The sequence below is a fragment of the Benincasa hispida genome, chromosome 12, assembly GCF_027475165.1.
Source record: "Benincasa hispida cultivar pf3 chromosome 12, pf3_genome.v1.1, whole genome shotgun sequence".
NCBI lineage: Eukaryota > Viridiplantae > Streptophyta > Magnoliopsida > Cucurbitales > Cucurbitaceae > Benincasa > Benincasa hispida.
The window spans coordinates 84647613-84667250 of record NC_143489.1 but is presented as its reverse complement, the minus strand read 5'-3'; the positions used below and the strand labels follow the sequence as shown (position 1 = coordinate 84667250).

At 29.2% G+C, this 19638-nt stretch overlaps 1 protein-coding gene across 1 annotated transcript; it reads left to right on the top strand.

Annotated features, from left to right (window-relative positions):
• Window positions 1-9439: 9439 nt before the first annotated feature.
• On the top strand, window positions 9440-15957 carry MLO1 (Seven transmembrane MLO family protein). Its single transcript, XM_039018993.2, has 13 exons — window positions 9440-9620; window positions 9816-10084; window positions 11628-11744; window positions 11836-11896; window positions 12128-12222; window positions 12869-12943; window positions 13022-13110; window positions 13254-13303; window positions 13859-13899; window positions 14307-14516; window positions 14613-14680; window positions 14774-14834; window positions 15407-15957. Exons 1-13 carry the CDS (start codon window positions 9440-9442, stop codon window positions 15638-15640), a joined length of 1551 nt encoding a protein of 516 aa, XP_038874921.1. The 3' UTR covers window positions 15641-15957.
• Window positions 15958-19638: the final 3681 nt, after the last annotated feature.

Sequence of the window (19638 nt, the reverse complement as noted above, 5' to 3'; positions counted from 1 at the left end):
CATTCTATTCTCTTTTTTTTTGTCGATTCGTTTCTTTTCAACAGTATCATATTTCTAATCGTCTATCACTATCATTATCACTCTTTAATGATCAATGGTTCAGTCCTTCACTCCCGTAGTTGTTGAACTTAAAAAATATGCTTTCATTTTATATCCCTAGTTTTAGTTAATCTTAAACAAAATAGATTAATATGTTTTTAAAGTTCTAATGAAATTTTACTCCCTAGTTCTTAAGCTACTCTTAAATTTGTGTTTAGTTGCCAATTACAGTATATTGTTTTCAAATTTACTTTAAAATACGTAGGAGAAGCAACCGAGAAGCACATGCACAAATTCTTCATTCCTCTTTATTTCGGTGAGAAATTGTCATAAATAACATATTTAAGTTCTCACTCTACAAAATTAGTACAATTTTTCAAAACTCAACCAAATAGCTTTTTTTCGGTCTATCTCGGGCGAGATTGACCATCGAAAATTAGTTTTAAAAAATTAGCTTTTCTAACTTATAGATTATTTTGGCTTAATGGGCCTTTCTCGATCGGAAAGAATACACCGAGATTTTAGTGATTTTTCCAAAATATTATGTGATCTTTCCTAAATCTTATACCAAATCTTATATATTTTCAAATTTTCTCCAAATTTGATTATATTTACCAAATATTTCATCAAAATCTTATGTAATTTTTTAAATCTTTAGTCAAATTTCTAATTTCCAATTCAATTTACCAATTATCCAAATGAATTTTTTAGATGGATTTCAAGTGATTGATTTTGATTTTTAGACTTTTGGAAAGATTGTTTTTTTTTTAAGAAAAAAAAGGTAAAATATAGAAAATATATAAAATCTCGGTATGAATCTCGGCAAATTAACACCAAGATCGGTGAATCTTGACAGATTAATACCGAGATTTTATATATTTTCCATATTTTACTTTTTTTTTTTTTTTGCAAAATTTAATCTTTACCAAAATGCAATCATCCATCTGGAAAAAAAAAATCTAATGAGTAAATTCATTTGGAAATTTAGAAATTCATATAATTATGAAACAAAAATTACATCAGAATTGAATATAATATTATAACTGAATTTGGAGAAAATTTGAAAATATATAAAATTTGGTATAAGATTTAGATAGACTATCTAATATTTGGAAAAGTTACTAAAATCTCATTTAATCTTTGCGAGGTGTAACAAAAAAGGCTCAAAAGAGCCAAAATAATGCCCAAAACAATCAATAAAATAAGTTAGAAAAAGTAAATTTTTTAACTAAATGATCGCGAGATCCACTCAGAAAAACTAGTTTAACAACCTTTCAAAAAGCATACTAATTTTGAAATATGGAAAGTTGAGGAAATTTTCCTATTCCATTCTCTTGTTTTCAATAAATTATTAAAGGATCGTCACATTGTGGTTGTGGTTGACAATTTTACACCACTATATCTTAGCCAAATCGAGCATAATTCAATTGACATATGAGTAATCACCATTGACCTAAAAGCTTAAACTGATAGGTAAAGACAAATTTAATGTCATATTATCTAACACTCTCCTCATTTGCAGGCTTAAAATATAAAAAATACCCAACAAGTGAAAATCTTTCCTTGGATCACTTGCTCTGATACCATATTAAATCATCGATTGATCCATAAGTTTAAGTTGATGGGTGAAGACAAATTTAATATTATATCATCTAACAACGAGTATATTAGAGAATACAAAATTTGTGATTCAAATTTTTATATCCCAATTATACTACCGTATATATATATATGTTACAGTTGTTAAGAGACAGTCACATTGTATAATTTTTCTTTCGGTCCCACCCAATGTGTTTCCTTTCATCAATGTCCTCTCTCCCTCTTTTTGAAGAGTTTAATCATCAGCGTTGTTGTTGTATGTCCCTTCCGGTTAACTATAACATCAATCACTTGAAGTCGTACTTCTACCAGTCAAATTTCAAATATATATATATATATATATATATATATATATATATAAAAATAAAAAAAAATCTTGATGTTTATCATTCTTTAATTTATGCTTGAAATAATTATATTTCCACCTTTTGCTTTAAGAATTTAAAACCAGACTTTAATTTTTTTTTAATTTTTTTAAAATATATTTTTGTGTTAAAAGATTAATATAGTTTAATTAAACCTAAATTTCGTATTATCAATCTCAAAGTCGAGATTCAATTTTTCTACTTTTAGATATTGCCCAAAAAGAAAAATACTAAATCAATTCAAAAAATATTTACACTTTATAACAAAAAGTTTAAAAAAATGTTTTGTACTTTTGGAACTTTTTGTTATAAAATGTAAATAATTTTAAATATTTTTTTATATTTAAAAAAATCTCTTAGATTTATATAATCATTAGTCCCTAAACTTTTAAAATGATTTAAAGAGTCACGCTCAATGACTTTCAAGTATTTGTGTTTATTTAGTTTACAAACGTTGATAGTTTTGTATTAGATTATTAAAAATTTTCAATATTATACTCAATAAATCCTTGAAATTTCAATTTTGTGTTTAATAGATCATTCAATATTTTTTAAAATTCTCAAACTTATTAGAGACTGAATTGAAAGTTTAAAATTCTATGAGATATAAATAAAATACAATTATATATGTAATATATGGATTACTTTTAAAAAATGAAGATAGAAAAATCTATTAAACACAAAATTGAACTTTATAAACATTTTAAAGTACATGACCTTTTTGACAAAAAAAATAAATTAAAAACATATTAACACTTTAGAAAAGATGAAACGAGAACATCTAGCATGATTATTATTTTTAAAAATCTTTAATCTATTTAAAAATATAGAGATTTTTAAAAATAGAAAAAAATAAGGGAAACTATTTACACAAAATAACAAATTTTAATTTTTTTTTTGTTAGAGACTTATAAAAGTCTATCAATATCTATCTATAATAATTATAAAAATAAAATAATATTCATGTTTTCTAAATTTACTTTTATTTTTCCACTTCCCCCCACTCTTCACGTTTTTATCATTTTTAAGTCTACTTCTAAATAAATTATAGATTGAACTCATAAAATTTTGGAAAAGATGGTGTCAAATTAATCCATATAAACATAAAAGAAAATATCTCTGTAACTCTAAATTTTAATGTCAAATGAAGTGTGAGATCAAGAAAATTCATGAGATTTTTGTATGAACATCCTTTCTCAATTCTTTAAATGATTAATGATCCGTCCTTCATAAACATATGAAATTGAACTTCATGTTTGTGTCAAAGCACACTATCAAATTTTATAATATATCACGTTAGGAAGGATTATATGTCTTGTAATTCTAATGCGATGATCATCTCTATTATAATCTTGAATTTTCTCACACAACACTACCACGTTTTATATTGTATTGCGTTAGAGATGATCATGTAGAAATATGAGAAAAATAAAGTTCGCGATAGAAATGACTCTCACGTTAAGGGCTACGATAGACATGACCACTATTAACACAATACGATTTAAAACGTGATAGTGCGCTATGATGTAAACATAATGTTAGATTTCATACATTTGTGGTGGATCGTTAATCATAAATGTGTCAGCGAAAAGGTCATACACAAAAATTCAAAATTTCTAATACTCCTATACTATCATACTCCTTTTATTTACATTATAAAATTTTATTTATAAATATCACTAAATTCCACTCTATTTTTAAAAAAAGCATGTTAGTTGATAAATGGAGTATGAAAAATGTAGTAAAGGGAATTCTCCACATAAAGGTCTTATCGCAAAATTCCATTTTTTTTCCCACATGCTAGTGGTGTTTTGTCTCTTAAAAAAAGAAAAAAAGACTTTTCCAATAAGTCTTTGATTGTTTTTTTTTTTTTTTTTTTAAAGGAAAATGAAAATTTCCAATAAGTCTTTGTTTGTATCTTAGTCATTAGTGTGTTTTCCGGTGGAATATTTAAAAGGCTTTAATTTTTTTAAATTAAAAATATTTTGATCATCGAAATCGACGGCGGATTGGTCGACGAGAAGCGACAACGTGGGGTGGGGATGGACCACGACAACCTTTTTTCAAACACGGCTTATTCGTTGTTTTTTCTTTCTTTTTGGTAAGCTGGTTGTAACGGAAAACACGTTTTTAGCTAATAATTCCAAATTTTTTATTTTCTTATATAATCATTCTTGAATTTAAATTAATATAGGCTATATATTTCAAATATAATTATCAAATTTCTTTTTCTAACCCGACGGTCATCTAACTCATTTACATCAAAAGTGAATTTAACTTAGTAGTATTAGCATGATTCTCGTCCAAAAAAGTTGAAAAGATTCAATTTCTCACTTCGTAGTTGTTGTACCATAAAATACTCGTTTAGAATTACAACCTCGAAAGAATAAAGTTAAAGACTTTAAATTTACGATGTCCACCATCTACATACTGTTGAATATATATATATTTTTAATTCAACGACATGTGAGGATAGAGATTTTGAATTTTAAACTATTTAGTTGAGATTATAATGTCTTGACGAATTTAACATTGTTTAATTGACAAATATAATTGTTAATAATCAGTAGGATTTAAAAAGTTGATGTGTCACAGGACAATTTGAATTTTGTTCCTAAACTTATCAATTTTGCTTAAAGATATGTTAGTTTCACATGTAAAGTAAGAGTGAATGATGAACCGAAAACCTTGAAAATACTACTCATTCAAAATAGTTATAAATACATAATTTTGTATTAATAGTTTTTTCTAAATTTTTCGAGATAACCTAGTCAATGAAATAATTTAATTGAGAAACTTTAACAGGGGTAAACATTAAAGTTTTGATAAGGCCAACAACTAGACAAGAAATACTTAAAAAAAAAAAAAAAAGAAAAAAAAAATCAGTGGTACTAAGATTTAATTAACTAATTATTTATTTATTGCTAAGAGTTGTCTTCAATAAAACGTCGACTTCATGAATTCTCTTCAATGGATATTGTGTTAAGTATTTTTGTATATCTAATTTTTCTCCTTTTAAAAGACTTTGAGTTGATCAAACATTTTTTTAGATATTAAATATTTTGCATAAGAAAAGATTTTTAGTTCAACGACACGTGAAAATGTATATTTTGAATTTCAATGTTTTGGTTGATATTTTAATATCTTAGTCAACTAAATTATATTCACATTGATGAATATAATTCTCAATTTAGTTTTTAATTTTTTTAAAAAAAATAAGTTTTTAATGTGAAAATTTATCGATAATATCTTGATGTACTTTAATTAAATATAACAATTTAATTCTAATTGAGTTGAGCTCTTAATGTTGGCATCTTTTGCTTAGATTGATTTAAGGCATTATGTACTATTGAACTAAGAATAGGTTAATGTCCAAATATGTAATAATATACAATTTTTTTCATTGGCAATTTATTTTTACGAAATAGTTACTTAGGCTTATTTGATAATAATTATATTTGTATTCTAGAATTTAAAATTTAAGTTTATTCTCCATATTTAAAATCTTAATTAATTTTTTAAATAAAAACAACAGGTTCAAATTTTGGCTTGAATATTAAAAACAATGGTAAAATATAGTTGATATATGACAAGACAGAGAAATTTATGAGCAGTGTTGCATACAGTTTTTAAAAAACAAAAAATCAAATAAAAATGAAATCTTAATTAATAATTTTTAATATGTGATAAAATATTTAATTATTTTAAAACATTAAGGACCATTTTGAGAATTACTTGAATAATATTGGTGGCTATATGGTATATTTAGCTTTATTATTATCATTATTATTTTTAATTTGTTGATAAGAGTTTGATTTGCTTCAATAAAATATTTAGTTCGTGAAATCTCATCGATCAACACTACATAAAGTATTTTTGTATTTCTTTTTCGTTTTCGTATAAACAAAAGCCTTTAAATAGATTTAAGAAGTATAATTATTTAAGTTTCCATCATCCAAATATTTGTTTTTTTTTTTTTTTGTTTCTTTTTTGTAATTTGTTTGGTATTTGTCTAGTGTATTTTTTTTTCAAAAAATAAAAAATAAATAAATAAAAAGAACTATCATCCAACTTGAAAGTTTGATTAAATCCCACCAATTAAGCATATTAATTTGTTCTTTTAAGTGTTTAGTCAATGTATTTATTCAACTTAAATTTTCAATACATCGAGGATAAAAATAAAAGTTTATTTATAAGGTCGAGACCAAATAAAGAATTACTTAAGAGATTAGGAATAATATGATTTATTAACCAATCAATTAAGGTTCCTTTAGTAACAATTTAGTTTTTGGTTTTAGAAGATTAAACTTGTTTTTTCTTCATTTTTTTACCATGATTTTCATTTTTATTAAATTAAAGAGTTGGATTCTTAACCAAATTCTTAAAATAAATATTTTTTTTTTCAGAACATGGCTTCATTATAAGAAAATATCGGTAAAAAGTAAAATAAAACAAAAAAAATCAACATGAAAGAAGTGCTTTTAGACCTAATTTTAAAAAAATGAAAATAAAAAATCAAATAATTACTAATTATTATGTGGAGTCTTCGTTTAAGAATTAATTTGTTTGGATAAACATCTACATCTAAAAGTTATTCAATGAATTTTTTTGTAAAGTATTTTTATATTTCATTTATTTTTTATGGGTAAAATGACTTTGAATAGGTTTAAGAATTGTAATTTGAGTACATATGTTACCTTAGTTTCCATAAATTTGGTTGGAATTTGGTAGGTATAGTTTTGAAGAGTTCTATGATTGATTATGTTCTTCGGTAAACGTGTTGACGTTTATTTATTATTCTTCTAAATGTTCGAACCAGCTTACGCACACCTCAATGTGTTCATATTAACAAAGAGTATGAAAAAGATAGACTATATATAAATTTAACTAATAAACCGACTCATGTTAAAAATTATAGATCTATTTTAAAATATAAAAATATTTAATATAGGTAGTTATATAGTAAATTAGTATATACATTTTGATTTTAATAAAATATGTACTCCAATTGAAATTTATTTAATATGTTCATATTAATAGAGAGTATAAAAAAATAGGTTACATTTAAATTTTAACCCATAAACAAACACATGGAGATGTTAAATATTGTGTAGATCTATGTTAAAAATATCTAATATAGTTGGTTATACAGTAAAACTAGTATAAATTTCAATTTTTAATAAAATATAAGATGAAATCTTGGTAATTTTTTTTTTTTTTTTTTTTTTTTTTTTTTAAAAAAAAGACTATTGTGAAAAATATCCATTGAAAATTGTTAATTATAAAATTAAGTTAAAATAAGATTTAAACCAATCCACTAAAAAAAATTGCCTTTCTATTTGGCATTTTTTAAAGAAACCTTTTTATTTGGCATTTGAACAAAAAAGAAAAAGGAAATGGTATCTTTTCCTGCTATGGATAGTATTTGTGCATGCCTCAGTTACCTTATTTACGTTATGACTTTTGGAGTTATTTATAAATTAAATTAAAACATTTAAAATACAATTTAAACAATACTCATTTAAAGAAAGCCTAAAAAAATCATTAAAAAAACCCTTTTTTAAAAAATAAAAATGGATTTTAGTATGAAACAAAATACAAATAAGTAGATTAATTAGACTTTATTTGATGACCATTATTTTTTGTTTGTAAAAAAATTAGTTTTCAAACCATACCCTCCATCCACAACATTGGATTGTATATGTTTTGAAAATAATAAAATATATAATTTAAAAAAAAATTATTTTTGTGTTATGGATTTTTGCTATGGATTCAAATTTTTTATTAGAAAAATATGAAAATTATTAATATATATATATATATATATATATATTGAGTAAGACAGTTAAAGAAACAAATTAGAAAAAGCAAAAATCAACGTTTATGAGGGAGTCAACTCATGGTGAATGTTCTTCAAGCCAAATCAATGTCTTTCGATGTTTGCAAGTGTGTGAGGCAAGCTTGTGCGTAACAAAAATTGCAATTGCACTTAACTAAAAAGAAGTATTGGATCATACCACAAACAATGTGAAACACGCACGAAAGCGAACATAATTCAATTGACATCCAAATTTGTTTGCAACCAAGAAGTTTGTGGTTCAATAATTTAAAGATCCATTCATAAAGTTCAGAGAAGGAGGGAACCGGTCTCACCCCAAGGAGGTTGAATGGCAACCTCGGGGTTTCTAGAGATGATTTATATAGTGTCAATGCCTCAACGTATCCGATGAAAAATTGGATCTTATCCAAAACCATCAAAGCATTGCTATTGATCGAATCACGCATCACAACTCCTTGAGTCATGTCACAGCTTCCAACAAATGCGTTGAAATTCATCTTGAAGGAACTCGGAAGAGAGGGCACCCGCTTTTATGAATAAATCGATAAAGTAACACATTTTCAAAATACTAAAGGGTTATCAAATATGACATACAATTTTATAATTGTGGCTATTTTTAATTTCTATACTTTAAATCATTAATAATTGATGATCAACTTTGGATTTGTGTACAATAAGTTCTATTCATTAACTTCATTGGCTTAACGCTTACAAAGAATGGTAATTATATTATTTAATACTTAAGTGACAAATTTTTGAGTAAATTTAGAGATTAATAGAGTAAGTACATTAAACAAATATTATTCGCGTAATGAACTTATTACGCACAATGAAGTTTTAAAGCATATTAAAATCCTTTCAAAGTTAAAAGTCTAATAAATACATTTGATAGGTTTAGGAGCCTATTCCCATTCAAACAAACAATTTTTTTTTACCCCTCTAATTTTATAAAAGAAGTTACTAATATATTAACAAGTCAAAATTACAATTTAGCTACAAAAATTTCTAATTCTAACTAAGAACTTTCAAATATTAATATCAAAATTCAAATGGATAGTCATTTACTTAAGATTTAAAATTCTACGAGTTTAGCTGACAATTAAATTTGAGGTCGTCTATGCAACTATATATAAATTGGCTCAAACACTTCAACATAAAAATAAAATAAACTTAAAGGTAATTTATTATATTATTAAAATATTTTAACGATAATTGATATATATTGGATGTTTGAATCTCAACCTAAATAAAAAGAAAAACAAAAAGGAAAAGGAAAAAACAATAGTTAACAAGCGCGTACAATGTGATCTAATATCTGAAACAATGTAAGAATTAATAAAATAAAATGATAAAGAAACAAGCGACGTGGAGAACTAAAAGAATTAAAATGAAATCCGGCATGGATTAATATAATATAAAATGATCTATAAATTATAAGAGAAAAAATTTGTAACGAACAACGCTGAGCTTTAAGACTAGAGAGAGACTCGGAGGCATTTTCTCCTTTTGCTTTGTTTTGATAATCCGCCTCCGCCGAACCGAGTGAAGTGAAATCAGAGAAGAACACAGAGCCGAAATGGGCGGCGGAGGTGAAGGAATGGGCGGCGGAGGTGAAGGAACGACGCTGGAATTTACTCCGACGTGGGTTGTAGCCGCCGTCTGTACCGTCATCGTCGCCATTTCCCTCGCCTTAGAGCGCCTCCTTCACTTTCTCGGCAAATACCTCAAAAGGAAGAATCAGAAGCCGCTCAATGAAGCTCTTCAGAAAGTTAAAGAAGGTTCGATTTGATTCTGAATCCGAATCCATATTCCGTTTGATTTTCTTTTCCTTTCCTCTTTCTCCTGTTCATTCTTGTGTGTGTGTGTGTGTGTTATTTATTTTATTTTTGCCTTTTCTCTTTCTGTATTTTTCTCTGTGTTACTGTTTCGATTGTTGATTCTTTTGTTCTTGTTTTGGTATCTGGATGCTGCAGAATTGATGCTTTTGGGGTTTATTTCACTTCTGCTCACTGTATTTCAAGGCGCCATCTCTAAATTATGTGTTCCTGAGAGTTTGACTGAGCATTTACTTCCGTGTGATCTGAAGGATAAAGCTAAAGCTGAACATGGTTCTCCCTCCGATGAAACTGGTTCGTCATCGACGAAGCATTTTCAAACATTCTTTGTTTCGAGTATTTCTGGTACGGCCAGGCGTCTTCTATCTGAGGGATCGGCTTTACAGACTGGTTATTGTGCCAAGAAGGTGAAAATTAACCTAACCATTTCAATTATGCCGGCCATTGATGCTCATTTATGCTTGGATGGTGTATTGAATGAGTGTTTAGCTGAATATAGTACTGGCGTTGTTTAATACTGTTCATTGGCTACTGTTTTGTGCATTTGATGGTATTTTAAAAGTTTGATATTCCTTGATCTTTGTGGAAAATTTAGGAGGAAATATGATGTTTGCTTGGTAACAGCGTAGAGATCTGAAATATGACATAAATTTTATCGATATTTTATTTTCTTCCAAATTGTTGGTAAATAAATAAAATATTTATTTCCCTCTGCTTCAAGGTTTTAGGGATAGAAAACACATTGGGCTATCATTTAAGGGTTAGGTGAAAATAATTATGATATCACTGTAGCCCAACCCCACACTAGGTAGACTTGCTAGAATAGAATACTTGCCAATTTGAAGGAAGTAAACTTCGAGTTTGTGTTTACTTGTCAATGAAGGAATGAGAATTATTCTACCTCATTCTTATATTTATATACACATATTTTGGGCGGTGGAAGAAAGTATTATGCATGGTCTGTATGTGTCCCCTTGTTATACAATACCTTACTTGTGTGTCCCACCAAATTAGAGATCAAATTCATGAATTTGGGGGAATGAGATTCTCTTAAAAAAAGCTTAAGATTCTTACTTTGATTTATACATTTATACTCATGCCTTTATTTTTTTAATATAATATAAATAATAATTATTGCCTTCTATCTTTATTTTTGTGATGGATCTCATATTTGATTGAAACCGAGTTTCATTCCACGTATCAGTAATAAAAAAAAAAAAAAAATGTTCTAGTATACTTTAAATCTGGTTCTCATATGGACCTCATTCTCATATATATGTGTTAAATCGAGTTCTAAAATAGGTTTACCGTGGACAATATCAAACCCTTGCCTAATCCTATTTCGGTTGATAAATTTGTAAATATTTTTGTATTCCTCACTCTTTGATTAGGCCTCATAGTTAATTTAAAATGATTTCTATTTCAAGTATTAGTAAATAAAATAAATTGTAATATGAATATTTTTTATTCCAAGTGCGAAATAGTTTTAGTGGACAACAATATTAGAAATTTTATTATTGTTTTTAATTTTCCATGTCGATTTATTTATTTTTGTTTCACTTAAGAGTATCACTTCCATACTGTGAGAATCATAGGTTCAAATTGAGCCAGTTATCAGCTCTCTTTTATTTCTTTTCCTTTCCTCCCCTTTTTTCATAATTAACTTTTGAAAAATATGGAGTTCAAATTATTTACCAATCTTATATAGTTTTTGTTTTTTCAAAATATGCAAAGAACAAGAAACAGAAGAAAAGATATCGAATTGATACTGAAGCTTTCTCTAAAAATAAGGCCTTTTATCGTGGGAATTGAGGTTGTATCCACAATTCTCACATTTATCCTGCTGGTGTCACATTATCTTGGCCTCATTACTCTGCCTTTGCACATATCTTAGTGTTAATAAATTGTTTTTAATTTGGCCTCTCTCCTTTATATGTTTCTCCTCGCCAGAATAAGGTGCCGTTGCTATCACTTGAAGCATTGCATCATCTACATATTTTTATCTTCATCCTAGCTATTGTCCATGTGACATTTTGCGTTCTCACTGTAGTTTTTGGAGGATTGAAGGTAAGCAACTAGTCAGCTTATTTTCTGATAACTATCATTACAGGATAACTTGACTGTTTGATCTCAGTTTTAATTCTGTACAATGATATAGATTCGTCAGTGGAAGCATTGGGAGGATTCTATTGCAAAAGAGAATTATGATACCGAACAAGGTAGCCATTTAACATTTATATTTTTTGGTCATTTTGGATGATATCATCCTTAAATTCTTCATGTATCCCCGTACAAACAATGAAATGCCATAAAAAAATTTGAGATTGGAAAAGCTGTGTGAATAGATTATAAACAAACACTAAGTTTTGCACTCAAAAGCTCTGTTGGGCCACCTAATGTGTTTTTCATACAGTTTTTTTGGTCTTATTCTAATCCAGATTCTTTTGCAGTTCTAAAACCAAAAGTCACCCATGTCCATCAACATGCTTTTATCAAGGACCACTTTTTGGGCTTTGGTAAAGATTCAGCTCTTCTTGGTTGGTTGGTAGGTCTAATCATTTTCTTAACAAAAATGTATCATTCTGCCTTCAATCTTGTTTTGCTTGATGTTGGATGCCACTTCTCTAAGTTTTTCTTCTTCACATCCTGATTCCTACAAGTTTCATGTCACGACTATTCTTCATAATCGATATAAAATATTTTGTTTAATTGCAATCATGTTCTTTGCTAATTTTAATACCATGGACATGTGTTCAAATTGCAAGGTGCATTCCGAGGCAAAGCAATGAATTTCTTGCTTGCCTTGAAGTTAGAAGATGCACTGAAAGTGTTTCATGTTTATGATGCGATGCGTGGTTTCCAAAAAGTTTGATAACATAATTGTACATTGAGAAAAAATTGAGAAACTATTGAGGCGATGATTGTGAATTTTGGCGTGTATCAATCAAAGGAAAAGAAATGCATGTAGAATCTCATGCAAAATGGACAACACATACCTGTTTGGGAAATGAATGATAATCAAATACCGACTGTTAAGTTCTGTAACATATTTTTCTCAGGGTACTTCTATATTTATCATGCTTTCTATAGGCCCACATTTTAAAGTTTGAACGCTTCTTTTGGAATCAGAACTTGTGATGTTAAGAGTTGTTGCTTGTCGTTTTAACACTCTTTCTTGGGTTTTCCTTCAGCATTCTTTCCTCAAGCAATTTTATGCTTCTGTAACAAAATCAGATTATGCAACGTTACGGCTTGGTTTCATTATGGTAAGCTATCTACAATTTAGTGCTGTATATTTATTTGATTTTCATTCTCACTGTTCAATAAAACTTTCACTGCTGTAGACGCACTGCAGGGGAAACCCGAAGTTTAATTTTCACAAGTACATGATACGTGCGCTTGAAGATGACTTCAAGCATGTTGTTGGTATCAGGCAAGTAATATCTGAAACTGGAAGTACCCTTTTATTTTTAGCTGCCGGATTTCTCAATTTTGTACTTGTGCCGATCATGATACATTTTAAGCTGTCATTTTTTTTTACCCCCAGTTCTCTCATTTTTACAATTTTTGTTGCAGTTGGTATCTCTGGATATTCGTGGTTGTCTTCTTGTTCCTTAATGTTAGTGGTATGGGACTTCCTTGATTCACTAATATTCGTCATTTCCTTAAATTTAATATCAAATAATGCCCACAAAATTGTCTTCAAATATGTTGCTGTAATCATTTTATTAATTCTCAGAATATCAATAGCCTCTCTCCTTACATTGTGCTCATGTTCACCAACTTCGGAGGACAAGGGTTTCAAATTAGTTTTCTACCCCCAACTTGAATCTTAAACCCTGGATGGTATCTCCAAACATCCTAATCCCTTACCACCATCAAACTCAAGACTTTGGAGAATATCTCAAAACATCCTAACCATTGGTCCCTCACAACCCTCAAACCCAAAACTTTGGGGGATATATCCAAATATTATAAATCGATACCACTATTGCCCACCCAACTGGAGATGCCTGTCAGTATCTCAAATATAAAACTGTGTCCTTCACTGTTCTGATAAAAACCTTTTTGAATAGTTGCCGTGGGAGTTCAATGCATGATTTATATATTAGGATGAGTTTCCACGTTGTTATCCATAAAAAAATGTTAATCAGATAATCATTTTCTATTTACTCATGCAGGTTGGCATACATATTTCTGGATAGCATTCATTCCTTTCGTTGTAAGTAGTTTTATCATCCCTCACAAATCTGCTGAATGAAAAATGTGTGAGTTTGCATCTCGTTACTAATATAGCTGTGTAGGCTTATATACTTGAACTTGGCTGAAATTTACCATTCTTTATAAGATCATGGAAGTTCGTAGATGGCAATGGGAAGTTTAAGTAGTGGTTTGCGAGTGAAAATCTCTCTGGTAGGAACCAGAGAATTGAAAATAGAGATTATATTGACGACTCACAGAGAGAGAATGAAAATAAATACACACCTAGTAATTAGAGGAACTTATTCATCATGAGCTACCCTAGGAGCTCCATTTAACTTTACATTTTCTGTATGAAGCTCTGTTATACTTCTACAATTGATTTCTTCTCCATTTCATTTGAGATGATCATTATTCCTCTTTTTCCAGCTTCTGCTTGCTGTGGGAACAAAGCTTGAACATGTGATAACCCAACTGGCTCATGAGGTTGCAGAGAAGCACGTAGCAATCGAAGGTGATCTAGTAGTCCAACCGTCCGATGATCATTTTTGGTTTCAGCGACCCCGTTTTGTTCTCTTCTTGATTCACTTTATACTTTTCCAAAATGCTTTTGAGATTGGATTTTTCTTCTGGATATGGGTAAGAAAGCAATCAACTAAATGTATCTGCTGCTGATTATGGTGATTTTTTGTTTAATTGTGACCCAAAGTCATACTTGCTTGGTTATGTCTCTAGGTTCAATATGGCTTTGACTCGTGCATCATGGGACAAGTCCGCTATATCATTCCAAGGCTCATCATTGGGTGAAACAAAAACTCTATATTTTGGTTTTCCTGAAAAATAATTACTTGTGACAATGGTCACTAATTTCCAGTTAAATCTATTGTTTGGATCAGGGTGTTCGTTCAGGGTCTTTGCAGTTACAGCACCCTACCGCTCTATGCCATTGTCACTCAGGTGAGTCAAGGGGTTATAATTATGAGAGCATATCATTGTCAAATTCTTTAATATATTCAATGGATTGTTTTGAGTTCTGTTCTAATAGCAAAACGGGATGGGAATGTCGAGTCGTTAAAGTCCATTTGATAATATTCATGTTTCTTGTTTAGTTTTTGATAAATGGAAATGAGGATTCCCCTTTTTTGTCTCATTTCTCATAAACATTGAAAACAACAAAATCAAGTTTCTTGTGTCTAATACAGATAGTAGTCTATTGCAATCTATCACAAATAGATTGAGATATTTTGCTATTATTTATAAATATTTTGGTTCATTTTCAATATTTGAGAACAACCTAATAATTATATATATATATATATATATAAAACATAATTTTCTTGACATTTAGTGTTAAAACTTTACTTTCATCTAAAATTTTTAGATTTTAAATTTAAAATCTTCAGACAACAGAAAAAAGAGTTATGTTAAAATCAAAAAACAAGAAACAAGAAGCTATTACCAAATGTGTTCTTAGTTTCCCAATATCTCATCAACCTAGACTAATTGTTTGCCAATACAATGAAATGAAGATGGGAAGTTCTTTCAAGAAAGCAATATTTGATGAACATGTACAAGTAGGCCTAGTTGGTTGGGCTCAGAAGGTAAAGAAAAGAAAGGGACTTAAAGCAGCTGCTGATGGCTCCACCCAAGGAGGCAAGGAAGGTGGTTCTAATGCTGGGGTTCAACTGGGAAATATTATGCGCAAGGCTTCTGCACCTCAAGAAATTAAGCCTGATGACTCCAAATCAAATGATCTGCCTTAGTACGCATGACTCCCAAATTCCAAATCAACTCATTGGGCTAAGGTAGCCCTCTCTTCTCTCTCCATTTGTAGAGTTGTATTATACAGTAACCGCTATGCTTACCCCGTTCGGTAGGAGAAACGTCGAAGCGTTTTGTTATAGTTATACTGTAAAATTTTGAACTCTGGAATGATCTTATTATACATGAGTTGTATCGTCTCATTGATGATCTATCCTAGGCTTTGTTTTTCTCTAGGTTCACCTTGCAAGAGTTAAAAATTGTATCATATTCATGTTGTCTACTTTTGGTCTATAAAGCTTCATGTGATGTTTGCTCATTGATATGTTCTATTTTTATTGGTTCGTTATTTAGGGGTTGTTTTGTGGGAGCGACTGGTTAAACTATTTGATTCAAATACTCTTGTGTTCATTTTATTTGACTCTATACTTTCAAATGTTTAAATTTAATTCTTATACATTCAAATATTGTTACTTTGGGTGAGCTCATTACCAAAAGCCCTTGATGTCTCCTAGGTTTGGACCTTGGAGCATGCATGGGTGCCGAGTGTAAGAGAACAGAAGATCCGACTCCAGGTTATAAAAAGATCATTAAGAGCAACATAATACCAATTTGTTTTCAAAATTTACAGATGAAAGGTGGACAGAAATTATTAAATCTTTTAGAAAAATTAGCTGTAAACTCATAGTAGGATAATTTTAAGATTTATTAGAAATATAGATCAAAATTTAGATATTTGAAAGTATGAACAAGTCCTAAAATTGAGGAACAAATGGTAATTTAACCTAAACTATCTTCAAGAACTTTGATAGATGATTAAAATCTTGACCACGATATTAAGATCAAACTTATGAACCAATAAGAAAATTAGGAATCGTTTTTGTTGAATCTCTAACAATAAATTCTAAAATCCTCAAATCATTGACATCAATCTAAAGGAAAGAATTAAAATTGGATTATTGTTTATCGAAGTCCAAGAGATAAAGAGAACTAGTCTTTTGATTCAAGGTTCAAACACTCCACAAGTAACTTGATCAATCTTTATATGAATGTTCAAATATGTAATCCGGGATAAAAAATTGTAAAAGGTTGGTGATGAATCTCCGTATCAATACGAAAGAAAATTATCATTCCCAAATACGAAATTAAGAGATTATTTTGTACAATCTAAATTAATATGTCATAAAAAAAGAATAAAATTGAAAAATACTAAAATTATATTAAAATTATTAAACAAAACATTAATAAAAATTGGATGCCCTAGACATTTCATATAAAAAATACATACCTACACATCGGCCAGTAGGAACTCCTACTAACTTTCTAATATGGATGGTTTTTATTTGTCCATTTTATTGCTTTAGCTGCTAAGCAGATTTTACAAACATTTTTTACTCAACCCAAAATATTAGGAGTGTTGTAAAATTGATAATCAAAACGAGATGCAACGGGAACATGAATATTGAAAAAAATATAGTATCAAAATAAATTAATTAAATAAATTAACAAAATAACAAAATATAGAAATTTCTAATTTTCTTTTTCTCTTTGAAATCCACTCCAAATTTCTTTCATTTCTCACCAATGTATCTCACCAAAATCCACCAGATACCACTATAATATGGGAATTAGGATGTGACATTACATGGACACGAGTGTGTAATTATAAAACACATAGACAACAAGTAGAAAGATACATGAGGTGATGAGAGAATGACACTACGTATGAGTATCTATATTACACCCATATTATGATATTTATAATAAGGAGCTCTTGCTATGTAGTCGTAGGCGTCGGCGAGTATTTGTTCATATTTTTTAAAAACGTGTTATTCTTAGCCAATTTTTAATATTAATTTGTAGCCAAACTTTAAAACAAAATCAGAATTTAAAGAACTATTTTTTAGCATAGAAAATTTGACTTGGTTTTTTTAAAAAAAAAAACTAAAAATAAATGGTTATAAAAAAAAGGGCCTAAAATGTCAAAGGTGTGTTTATTTCAAATATAATTTAGAGTTTTTTTTTTTTCAAAAAAAATTATTGCCAACTTTATCGGTTTAGAGTAAGCCCCATTGATTATGTCTGATGTTGTTTACTTGTGTTCTCTACCCATACTGATACCTAGGGTCTACTTCCAGATATGTAATAAAAACACAAATGGATTAACAAGTGGAGGGCACTCAATCCAATTATATCTGAAAATTATGCCAATATCCTTATCGTTATCGTTACTGTTACAGTTACAATTATCATTATTATTGTTGTTACAAAACGAAAATTATGAATTTGTCACATTTATTACTACCGTTTGACCCAAAACGGTAATAGTAATAGTAAATTTAACAATCATAATTCTAAGTAAATGTGAAAAAAAAAAATCAATTATGTTTGCATGTGGCTCATTACGATTGATCTATTAATGGTATCCATTATGATTACACCAATTTTAATTACAAATCAATAAACGTAGTCTTAATTCTTCCACCACTAAATGTCTATGAAACCAAGTAATACTAAAATAATATAATAAAATTTAAAAGTTGAAGAACTATTTAAAGTACAACAAAATGGATACAGTTTTGAAATTTTAGACATTGTTTCAGGAAAATTTGTACGGATGCCTATTTTTTGGGTCCAAAATGTCAAGTGACCAATTTTTAAAAAACTAATGTCAATTGACCATCTGCTGGCATCATCGCCATACCAAATTACATAAATTGCCCTCACAAGTGCTTCACGAGGTAAGTCTCACTCTCGTCTGATTAAACACTCTCGCTCTTGCTTGAAATTCCTTGGTTTGATATGATTGCTCGTCAGTGTACGAATGATTTGATAATTTTCACGACGAAAGCCTCAAATCAATAATACCTAAATACAATACAATGATGATTTCTTTAAACTCTAAACTCTATTTCAACGGCGATTATTTCTCTGATTTTCGATGATGTTTTGTTGAACGGAGATTTTTTGAACAAGGAATTCCAAGACGAGACTTTTTTAGAAAGATTCATTATTTTGAGGCAGTTTAATTATTTTTACTGTGTTATTTCTGGAAAGGTAGCATTACAAAATTCTGTATTGGGAGAGAAAGAGCGAGAGATAGAACGAGAGTGAGAAAGAGCAAGAGTAAGAGAGAGAACAAGATTAAGAGAGAGCGAGATTTAGAGAGAGCGAGATTAAGAGAGAGCGAGAGTACACTTCAATTGCTTGTACAACTTAATAACAATTGTTCTCTTGCTTTCTAGGATGACAGAAAAGTGTCTACTTATTCGATATGGAGGTGATTGGGATGAGAACGAAAGTTTGTATATTGGGAGACAGTTTACAAGAATCATTGTGCCTGTTTTATTGAAGTATGAAGAACTTAAATCTCACATTTACAGGGTTACAAATGTCAGTTCTTCAGAGTTTGATCTTATACCGAGAGTTAAATATAAGCTTGAATATGAAGCCTCTCCACAATACATAAGGAATGATGATGATGTTCGCTTCCTTCTTTTCCGAGAAGATCTTAGTAGACTTCAGTTATCTGTAACGCTAAAATCGAATCAAGACGAAAATATTAGAATGAGGTTTGGAAATGTGAGTTATGGTGATACGACTGTGGACAGAAAATACGAGGAATCATATCAGTTTCATCAGGAAGAGGATGATATTCTATTGTCTACCAACACTGTACCATCAACATTATCACTAGACAACGACCGCACTAATCCAACAAGATTGAATTCAGAATTGGGCGGTACTTCAGTTATTGGTAATGAGAGATTATCTAGATTCGATTATATGGATTGTGGTCATCTAGAGCAAAGTTGTGGTTCTTCAGTGGATGTTAATGAGCAACTAACAGGATTGAATGAAATGGATCGTGATCATGGAAATGTGCGTTGTTCTACAACAGCTTTAGTGGTTTCACCATCTATGTCTTCAAGTCATAGGGCAGAGTTGATTATGCTTGGTACCTCTTCATCTAGGATAGAGGACGTTGAATATTTTTTAG